This window comes from Nerophis lumbriciformis, linkage group LG09 (genome assembly GCF_033978685.3).
Source record: "Nerophis lumbriciformis linkage group LG09, RoL_Nlum_v2.1, whole genome shotgun sequence".
Classification (NCBI taxonomy): domain Eukaryota; kingdom Metazoa; phylum Chordata; class Actinopteri; order Syngnathiformes; family Syngnathidae; genus Nerophis; species Nerophis lumbriciformis.
Window position 1 is genome coordinate 31,584,472 of NC_084556.2, and position 11,649 is coordinate 31,596,120.

The window sequence follows — 11,649 nt, forward strand, 5'->3', positions numbered from 1 at the left end:
TTTACCCCCTAACATTAAGATTGTTTGTGAACTGCTGAGAATGATCTATAGCTGTATTTTTGTTGGTAGATAAGCGACTTTGAGAGATTATCATTATACTCCAACATCTCGGTTACGTAAATGTTCTTTGATAGGTTAGCATTGAAAATGATAATGTATTCTCAATTCTTTACACTGGATAAATAAAGTTTAAATACAAATGTAAATACATGTACACTAGGAAGTAAATGTTTATATACTAATCAAAATCAAATCAAATCAAGCTTTATTTATAAAGCGCTTTACATACATAAAAAATGCAACGCAAAGTGTTTTACAAAGTTAAAAACAATACCCCGGTAACCCATATCCCCCATTATCACATAGGTACGCACGGACACAGATACCAAACACACACACAACATACACACATATGCAACTATATGGACCGATGATTGCATGGCTGAGTACAGAAGTGACATGTGAGTAAACACCATCACAGGAGCCATCTGCACCAGGAGGTCATCAGACCATGGCCACCAGGACGCTGACACAAAAGCTTCCCCACAAGCACGGCCGATAACCCCTGATGCAGATGGCTCATCTGAGGAACGTTGGAAAATAAAAATAATAAAACTTGTAAAATAGTAAGAACCATGAGTAGAGATAAAGAATAAAATACAAGTAAGACATATGAAGATTAATTAAAAAAAAAAAAATATATATATATATATATATATATAACTAAATAAAATATTTCATAACTAATAGGATAAAAAGTAAAATACAAATGACTTCAGTAAAATAATATCAGGTAAAAGCCAAATCTGAAAGATGGATCTTAAGCCTACTCTTAAAACATGAACATTCTCCGCAGCCCTGAGGTCTTCCGCCAAGCTGTTCCATAGACGGGGGACGTAATGGTGGAAAGATGCCATCCCGTGACTTTGTGTCCTGACTTTGGGAATAACGAGGAGATGAGTGTCGGAGGATCTCAAGGCCCGTGAAGGTTCATAGGGTAAAAGCAGATCTGAAAGATAAGAAGGCCCAATAACATAAAAAACATTTATAAACCATAAGAAGAACCTTAAAATCGATCCTGAAACACGCGGGGAGCCAATGCAGTTATTTTAAAATTGGTGTAATGTGAGCCCGCCTTCTGGTCTTCGTCAGGACATGTGCGCTGGATTTTGTAGTAATTGTAATGGTGCAATAACCTTTTTAGGAAGACCAGAAAGCAGGGTGTTACAATAATCTATACGTCTTGTAATATAAGCATTTAATAGCTATTTAATTCTGGCTATATTCTTAAGATGATAAAAACATGTTTTTGTCATATTTTTTACATGTGGTATAAAACTAAGGTCAGAGTCGAACACGACGCCCAGATTTGTCACTTGTAGTGATGGAGTTGGAGACAATGATTGTAGTTTTGATATGTGTTTCTCTCTCAGGGCCGATGACCAAGACTTCAGTCTTGTCCTGGTTAAGCTGTAAAAATGTATCTGCCATCCAGGACTCCTTAATTGCATCTGCAATGCAACTACAGAGTATCAATTGGTCTTGTGTCATCAGGAGACATGGAAATATACAACTGTGTGTCGTCAGCATAACTGTGGAAATTAATTCCATGTTTCCTGATGACACTGCCAAGTGGATTCATGTAAATATTAAAAAGAATATGACCTAAAATTGATCCTTGAGGCACACCACATGTGAGTTCATGGGTTTTTGAGGAGCATGTATCCACAATTACCAATAATTTTTTGTCTGAGAGATAGGAAGTGAACCATTTGTGAACAGTACCAGAGAGGCCCACCAGGTGGATCAGTCTATTTAAAATGAGGTGATTTATTGCAGTGGTCCCCAACCACCGGTCCGCGGCCCGGTACCGGTCCATGGATCGATTGGTACTGGCACAAGAAATAAAATAAATAAATAATAAACAAATGTATTTATTTTTTTATTTTATTTTATTAAATCAACATAAAAAACACAAGATACACTTACAATTAGTGCACCAACCCAAAAAACCTCCATCCCCCATTTACACTCATTTACACTCATTCGCACAAAAGGGTTGTTTCTTTCTGTTATTAATATTCTGGTTCCTACATTATATATCAATATATATCAAAACAGTCTGCAGGGATACAGTCCGTAAGCACGCATGATTGTATTTTTTTATGACAAAAACCCCCCCAAAAAAAACAAACACCCCCCCCCCCCGGTCCGTGGGACAAATTTTAAAGCGTTGACCGGTCCGCAGTTACAAAAAGGTTGGGGACCACTGATCTACAGTATCAAAGGCAGCACTAAGATCCAGTAGAACCAAGACTGACAGTTTTTGAGAGTCAGCACTCAACCTGTAGATCGCTCACGATCTTTAAAAGGGCCGTCTCTGTACTGTGGTTCACCCTAAAACCAGACTGAAACTTCTCTAAAATATTGTGATTATTTAAAAAAAATCATATAATTGTTTGAAAACAAGTTTTTCTAAAATGTTACTTAAAAATGGTAAGTTTGATACAGGTCTGTAATTATTAAAATTGTCAGCATCTAAATTGCTTTTCCTCACCACCGCTTTTTTAAAAGCAGCAGGAAAGACCCCCGTTTGAAGTGAGCAATTTAAGATGTTTAAAATCTCCTCTCTCAAAGAACCAAAAAATATTCTTAAAAAAATTGGTTGGAATGGAATATAAGAGACATGTGGTGGGTTTTATTGCAGAAAAAAACCCTGTCAAGCATCTCAGCATTAACCAGGACAAAACTGTCCAGAGTTTCCACAGGTAAAAACAGACACTCAGATGGATTAATAGCAGTGTGAGAAGATAAAATGTCACATCTGATGGTGTTTATTTTTTCTCTGAAGTGGTCTGCAAACTGCTCACAAAGGGAGTCTGTAGGTCTGCGAGGTATATTATTAAAATCAGGGTTAAACAATTGATTAATTGTTGCAAAAAAGGGTTATTCTTATTGTTTGCAATTGCTGCAATTACTGCATTACCCAGAAGGCTTAGCGCTGTAAACGGGAACTGGAAATATGTCTTGACGAGAATTGTGTTAATTAAAGTTTTTGTTACACGTTGCTGTTTCTGCTTCGTCTACACAAGAAACATACGTTTTGATGAGATAGTTGCCGCTCAGTGACAAGTTTAAAAGGCGAAAATGACGGCCAAAACGTGTAGGCAAAGTTGCGAGGCCGCGCATAATTCATGGAGATTAGTTTAATTTGTGTAAATTGGCGCAATCGCAAGTTCCTGGATGGACTGATTAATGTACAAAATGTATCAAAATAGATCCTCTGCTCTATGATAACACGGTATATTGTTTGGATTCCCACTTAAACTAGCATTAAGTTATAATGATAGTGTACAAACTCACTGCAGAGAATGTCATCTTTCAGTGATGGTTCATTTTTCTTTCAGATTCGGAATCTGACTCTGGCTTTTCAGGCTGCTGAGAGCGTTGGCATCAAAACCTCCTTGGTGAGTAGAAAAGTCACATGTGCACCCACAAGCTGACCACCAAGTGACCACATAGAGGGATCGATTGATTTGACAATTTTCACTGAAGGCAACTCAGCTTTACGAGCCTCCTGACTGTCTTCTGTCGTCTAGCATAGCAACTTCTTTGTTTGCAGGATTGCTTCAGGAGTGTTCTGGTATCTTTTTTACTCTCAAGTACATCAGTGGCAGTCACAGTTTATCATAAAATGACTAAATAGAAGCTCTTTGATTATACTTAATTAGCATGTCTCACTCCAACTGGATTTCATTCGTTACTCGTATCTTCCACAACAACATTGAAGTCTTTTACAGTTTAGTCTGAGTTTTTCATATTTTGTACGTTGTACCTTATTACCACAGAATGACAGCGTCCTGTCCTGAGGCCCAGCACACCACCACTGCAAAATATTCAGATACATCCAATAGTCAAACATTATTCTATGGAGGCAGAAAAACTTCCACAAGAACTTGTTTAATGTGAAGGAATGTTCCACTCTGAACAAAGTTCACATTTTTTGTGTAGTGGACGCTTGTAGCTACAAGTTTTGGTTCATCTCTTGTAGTGTAACACTTTTAATCTGTTCCGGGACACTAATTGTAGAATAGAAATTATATTGTCTCGGGTTAAACTATATCCATCACAACATCTTCATAGTCGTTAACACATTTTGAAACGAGCATTAAAATTCTTAACTGTGTTAAAAAGTAGACTTGCGTAAAAACATACTTTGTTTGACATTATTGTTTATTGTTTATTATCATCTCAGCCATATTGTATGAGCCATTACTAGGAATGGGTATTGTTTACATTTTAACCAACACTTGTACTAAATCATTACTTGAAAAATGGTGCCGGTGCTTGAACAACGCCTGCCAGTACTTCCATCCATCCATTTTCTACCGCTTATTCCCTTCGGGGTTGCAGGGGGTGCTGGAGTACTTACATTTTTTTTTTTTTAATGCACAATTTTGTCAAAAATTTACAAAAAAAACTCAAACGTTTTGTTCTTATGTAATTTTGTGACCTTCAAATTGAACAGACTAATAATTGAAATACATGAATTACATAAAATAAATAATAACTACTGTATTTTTTGGACATTATGGCGTACTTAAAATGCTTGCGCCTTATAACCTGGTTCCACTAATGTACGTATTAATTCTGGTTGTGCTTACTGACCTCGAAGCAATTTTATTTGGTACATGGGTTAGTGGTAAGTGTGACCAGTAGATGGCAGTCATACATAAGATATGCGTGTGGACTGCAAGTTGACTGACGCCTGTTCAATAAATGATGCTTGCAAGTACCCGTAAACAAGAACACCAAAACTTTGATGTTACTTTCAGAATATGAAACATTACACACAGCGCTCAAAAATATGTCAAAATGTTACAATCCAACTTTGGTAAGCTACAAAACCACACCGCTTCTGTGGCTTTGTAAAGCTAGTGCTTTACATATATAGTGAAAGTTACTTTTAAACCAGTGTGGGTGGCACTGGGAGCAGGTGGGTAAAGTAATTTCCCTAAGGACACAACAACAGTGACTCAGATGGTGGAAGCGGGGATCGAACTTGGAACCTTCAAGATGCTGACACGGCCGCTCTGTCAGCCGAGTCACCCCGCCCCAGTTCTAACTTATATCTGGACGCGCTAGAAACTACCGTTACAAAACGGATGACGGGGAGAAGACGCTGTCAAAGTTGAGACAGCTCACAAAATGGCGAATCCCGAAGAGACGGTCAGAAACAGCTTAAAAGGGTCTGTAAAACATCATCTATGCAACATTTTGACCAAAGAACCATCATTACATGTTATGTTGACCACAAGGAAGTGTTTTAAATGTGGGAAAAAAGTCATAATATGACCCCTCTAATGCGCCTTATAATCCAGTGCGCCTTTTGTTTGAAAATAGACCTGAATAGAGCTTCTCATGGTAAATGGGTTGTACTTGTATAGCGCTATTCTACCTTTTTAAGGAACTCAAAGCGCTTTGACACTATTTCCACATTCACACACACACATTCACACATCAGCAGTGCGCCTTATAATCCGGTGTGCCTACGTTTCTAAAAATAGGTAAGTAATAAAATCGTCAACAAATTGTCATATTTATTGCATCAATACCGAACATAGAGAAAGTGCTTAAAGCTAATTTTTTAATATCGATCGTCATAATTCCGAGGGTTCCTGAATGCAACCTGGCTCACTGTAACTGTCACTGGTGTATAATTAAGAAGTGCTGTGTCGTTGTGGCTACTGGCTAGCCTAGCGCTGTGGTGCTAGTGGTGTTATGAGGGCTGCTGTTGGCGTGTTAAGGTTAGTAATAAGTTCAAAAAGAGTGTCGGACTTATTACTAAACTTAACTTGTGACAGGACGCCATGTTACTAACATGACGTTACTTGTTTGATATCACCGCCAAGCACTTGTTGGAGTTTGCATTCACTTAGCACCTATAGCTTCTTCTGTCTTAGGTCTGGTTACTACGGCTTACATTATGGAACTGGTGATCGGTGCCCATCCCTTACCCGACCGAGACACTTACACACATCACCACCATTAGTTCTATGGTTATCATCTCATTCTTTCTCTTTGCCAGATAAGGTCTTGTGAGGCAAGCAGAGAGTTTTTGTTTTTGTCAGGACTCAGCATTCATCCGTGCAGTTCTTCTATTTTCATTGTTTAGTTAACGCTATTCTTTTCATCACAACACTATACAAAATGTGTCGGTCTGATGTTGTCCATGTTTTTGTTCCAAGCAGAACGTTGAGGAGCTGATGAAGACCGACAGGCCCGACTGGCAGAGTGTCATGCAGTATGTCTCACAGATCTACACCTACTTTGAGACCTGACTCCTGTTTGGTGGTGGTGGGTCGAAGACTTTGACACGTCTGCACTACATTCAAAGAATCCACCTGCTGGGTGCTGGCACTTAACTCACTGGGATGTTGTTGAGCAGCTAATTTCTAATCAAATGGTCTACACGCACACACACACTCACAATGGTGGGACATCTATTTTTACAGACCTTATCCAAAAAACTGCCACACTATCTGGGACTTTTTTGGTTTTATCCACAATTTCTTCATTTTCACTTTCTCTTCTCACTCCATGCAAACTTGTTTGTGCAGTTTGTTGTCACTCTGCCAAAACCCGGCCTTTGCTATTTGATCGATACCTGATCAATACATAATCAATACATGATCAACACTCTTCAATGATGGAAGTGGCTTTAAGTGCGTACTTGCACTCGGCCATTCGTGCTCCTCTTGTTCCTCTCTCTTTCACTTTTATTGCAATTTCTCTGACTGTAGATCATTCCCAGTCAGATTTGTAGACATACTGTTTATTTATATTGCTATTAATTACTTGCAAGAGGAGCAATCCCATTCATTGAATTAGACATCGGAATTATGCACATGGGTGAGCAAGTGTGCCTTTTGGATTATCATTAGTCTTTTTATTTCTTAAATTAAATGTGTAAATTATCATTAAAACCTTACGTGAAACGATCTTGTCAGTCCTTTTATGTAAGTGGAACCGTGCCCCAGACCACCTTTTCCAATCGTGGTCCAACGATTGGCCAGGTGTGAATACGCCCTTAAAGTAATGTAAACAAAACAAAATGCAGGGACTTCTGTTGTTCATGTGCTGCCATGGGGGACTTGAAGCGGATTTAATACTGAAACAATTGCTGAAAAGTTTGTGAAATATTTGTTTTATTAGAAGACCTTGCACTCTGCATTGTTGTAATACTGGACTACACATTCATCATATCACTCCTGTGAAGTTAATTTTTTTTTGCATCAAGACCGGGCAGCAGTAGTACTGCAGCTGCTTTATAGTACTGTGCATTCGGAAAGTATTCACAGCGCTTCACTTTTTCCACATTTTGTTATGTTACAGCCTTATTCCAAAGAAGAATACATTCATTTTTGGCCTCAAAATTATACAGACAATAAATACCCTATAATGACAATGTGAAAAGTTTTTTTTTTTTTTTTTTGCAAATGTATTAAGATAAAATAAAATACTCACATTGGAGCGTTGGGTTTTATCCAGGATGTCTCTGTACATTGCTGCATTCATCCTTCCCTCTATCCTGACTAGTTTCCCAGTTTCTGCCACTGAAAAACATCCCCACAGCATGATGCTGCCACCACCATGCTTCATTTTAGGGATGGTATTGGCCTGGTAATGAGCAGTGCCTGGTTTCCTCCAAACATGACACCTGGCATTCACGCCAAAGAGTTCAATCTTTGTCTCATCAGACCAGAGCGTATCTTGTTTCTCATGGTCTGAGAGTCTTTCAGGTGCAATTTGGGAAACTTTTTGCTAAGAAATGGCTTCCGTCTGTCCACTCTATAATACAGGCCTGATTGGTGAATTGCTGCAGAGATGGCTGTCCTTCTGGAAGGTTCTCCTCTCTCCACAGATGAATGCTGTAGCTCTGACAGAGTGACCCTCAGGTTCTTGGTCACCTCCCTGACTAAACTAAGATGAATGCAGCAATGCACAGAGACATCCTGGATAAAACCCAACGCTTCCCATCCAACCTGATGGAGCTTGAGAGGTGCTGCAAATAGGAATGGGCCAAACTTCCCAAAGATAGGTGTGCCAAGATTGTGGCATTGTAATCAAAAAGACTTGAGGCTGTAATTGCTGCCAAAGGTGCATCAACAAAGGATGTGATTTTTTAGTTTAAATACATTTGCAAAGTTTAAAAAAAACAAAAACGTTTTCACATAGTCGATATGGGGTATTGTGAGTAGAATTTTGAGGACAAAATTGATTATTCCGTTTTGGAATAAGGCTGTAACATAACAAAATGTGGAAAAAGAAAGCGCCATCAATACTTTTCGGATACACTGTATATCTGCAGTACAGAAAGTGAAGTACTTAAATACAGCTGCTCTTCTCTTTGCAGCTTCCACTCTTTTTGGGTAGTTTGAAAAAAGTATTTGAAGGGCTTGAGGTTGGCTGCAAATTATTTTGCACCAAACTTATGTAAACGTGCCTTATTGAACCTTGCTTTAGTCACATGGGGCTGCCCTCAAACTCTTCCTACAAAGTTGTAATCATACAGTTCTTCAAAAGGTAAATAAATACAATTGAGGCTAAATATTTATAGATATATCTGTGTAGTGTAGATTAAACTGAAGAAATGCCGTGCATACTTTTTTTTTTTTTTTTAAAGGAAACAAAGCTATTTATTTATTTACACTTCCTAAGGGGTTTGATTGTAAACATTTGTGCATTTTGTTATTTAATGATGTCAAATTTGAGCTGTTGGATTAATAAAGTAATGTCATTCTTTCCTTTTCTTATCATTCATGGTAGCATTTTCTAAACTAAGAGATGACCTATTATGTGTTATTGCATCATATTGTATTAATATATGTTTTAATTGACCATAGACATTTCCATATGATACAGTGTATACAGATAACAAAAACAGCAAAGCTCACATTTTTCTTTTCTTTTTTCGTGGAAAAAAAGAGTGTTGGAGTGCACGTGTGACCTCGGGGAACATACTTTATCATCATCATGCAGTATCATGCGTCAAACTCCGCTTCAAAAAGCTGGGCACTACAAATTGTGCTCATTGTAGCCATTAATCCTGATTTTCTCATTTAAAAAAATCAGCATAAATGGTTTTATTAATTTTTATTTTGTAGTTTAAAGTGTTTTTAAACTACAAAATAATGTAGTTATTTTGTGGTCGTACTTAGTTAATGATTCTGTTCCATTTGAATTAAATTATGTATTATTTATTAAATTTATTCAATTGTATTTTTCAGTATAAAATGGTTCAAGTTGGTCAAAAAATGTTGATAGTTTAAACTTGTCAGGCAAATTAATGCACTTTAAATATTTTCTGTTCCAGACTAAAAAAATATGCAATCAAAGTTATTCTTTGTTGTAAGTTTTATCTAAATTTATTTTTTCTTTTCTTATGCAGAGGTGTACTTACAACAATTTTATAGACAAAATTATACTATTTATAGTCGCAGCAGAGTGAGTGTGTGTGTGTGTGTGTATGTTAGAGGGGTTAACAGAAATTAATTGAGAAGCACTTATTTGAACAATATTACAGTCTAAATATAAACTTATAGAAGTAAATAATTATAGTTACATATTAATTATAGATACAAAGTCTTCAAGGCAGAGGCGTATTAGAAAGTGTCCAGTAACAAACGTGTCCGCATCATTCAATTTACTGCATCATGAGATTAATTTAATTAATTAATATGTCCACTAGGTGGCACCAAAACAAACGAGTGTGGCAGTGTCCCACGAGAGTTTGGATGTCTGTATGTTCAGTGTTTAAATGTGAGTTGTGGCGAACAAAAGCTCTTATATATGTGTGTTTTGACTTCCTGAGTTAGTTAGAGCATGTTAAGAAATTTTGTAGCACCCATTCGACGCCGTATAAGCCAGTGGTACCCCTCGTAGTCGGTTGATTCGAGTGGAAATGGCGGGCATTTCCCCATTTCATCGCCGACATCGTCTCACAAGATGTAGTTTCTCTTTAAATATCCTTCTTCAAAATGGCCTTGCAAATATAAATCTGCCACCTATACAATGTTTTGTTCTCCTTCTTTGTGGGTTAAAAAAGTGAGTATCGGTGATTTCTCTGCTACGCCGCAACACTTCCGGCCAAATTGCAACTTGTGAATGGATACTCACTTTGGAATGACAAGTGAATATCCAAACATAGTCTCGTTAACATCAGGCTACCTATATGGGCTACTATCAACAACTTGCGATCTGATTGGCTATTGGCAACTGCATGTCTCTCAACTCTGTGTTCTCAAATTCGTCCGCTAACGGTCCCGATGAGTGTCCAATCACAGGATGCGTAAATGTCACGTTGAACGTGAGGCCATCTCGCAGGCCTTACTGACAACAACTCGTGATCTGATTGGCTATCGCAATTATCTATCAACTGTACACGGATGCCTGCATTGTGGATTCTGAAGGCCCCGGGCAGATTTGGTACAGCATGGCAACATAAGCTAGCTGAATTCTAATTGGATACAAACTCTAATCTAAAAACAACAGCGCTGGAAGGAGCATAATATGACATGAAGAGAATATGAATACTTTTACATGTTTAGGAAAAGTATATAAAAAAAATTCCTTTTATCTTTAATTATGATCATGATTTCTGGTTATGTTAGGCCAGCAGAGAAGGCCTTGCTGGCCCTGATGGCACACTTGGTGAAAAAAGTTTGAGAACCACAGCTCAAGAATATAAATGTTTTACTTTGTTGATTTGAGTAGTTTAATTCACAAACTATTTTAGAGATATGCTAACTAGAGATGTCCGATAATATCGGCCGATAAATGCTTTAAAATGTAATATCGGAAATTATCGGTATCGTTTTTTTTATTATCGGTATCGTTCTTTTTTTATTATTAAGTCAACATAAAAAAACACAAGATACACTTACAATTAGTGCACCAACCCAAAAAAACTCCCTCCCCCATTCACACTCTTTCACACAAAAGGGTTGTTTCTTTCTGTTATTAATATTATGGTTCCTACATTATATATCAATATAGATCAATACAGTCTGGAAGGGATACAGTCCGTAAGCACACATGATTGTGCGTGCTGCTTGTCCACTAATAGTACTAACCTTTAACAGTTAATTTTACTCATTTTCATTAATTAATAATAATAATAATAATAACTGGGATTTATATAGCGCTTTTCTCAGTACCCAAAGTCGCTTTACATGTAGAACCCATCATTCATTCACACCTGGTGGTGGTAAGCTACTTTCATAGCCACAGCTGCCCTGAGGTAGACTGACGGAAGCGTGGCTGCAATTTGCGCCAACGGCCCCTCCGACCACCACCTATCATTCATCACAGATGAATGATAGGTGGTGGTATTACCACCTATATTAGGCACACTCAGCTCTAATATGTCCCCCTTGTTTCTATTTAAAGGGGAACATTATCACAATTTCAGAAGAGTTAAAACCATTAAAAATCAGTTCCCAGTGGCTTATTTTATTTTTCGAAGTTTTTTTCTAAATTTTACCCATCACGTAATATCCCTAAAAAAAGCTTCAACGTGCCTGATTTTAACCATCGTTATATACACCCGTCCATTTTCCTGTGACGTCACACAGTGATGCCAATACA

The 11,649-nt window shown here is 37.6% G+C and overlaps 2 protein-coding genes across 4 annotated transcripts in view; one reads left to right on the forward strand and one right to left on the reverse strand.

Annotated features, from left to right (window-relative positions):
* Positions 1–8,786, forward strand: part of specc1 (sperm antigen with calponin homology and coiled-coil domains 1) — a 163,765-nt gene extending 154,979 nt beyond the window's left edge. For 2 of the 3 annotated variants that reach the window (XM_061963338.2, XM_061963340.2), the window contains 2 exons: positions 3,408–3,467; positions 6,249–8,786. In XM_061963338.2, coding sequence (XP_061819322.1) covers positions 3,408–3,467; positions 6,249–6,341 — 153 coding nt within the window. In that variant the 3' untranslated portion in view covers positions 6,342–8,786. The remainder of the gene's footprint in view (positions 1–3,407; positions 3,468–6,248) is intronic. The other variant, XM_061963339.2, reaches the window with a different exon arrangement.
* zswim7 (zinc finger, SWIM-type containing 7) overlaps positions 780–11,649 on the reverse strand; it is an 82,909-nt gene continuing 72,039 nt past the window's right edge. Inside the window, exon 6 of the mRNA XM_061961980.2 lies at positions 780–1,009. The gene's annotated coding sequence lies outside the window, so the exon portion shown is untranslated. The remainder of the gene's footprint in view (positions 1,010–11,649) is intronic.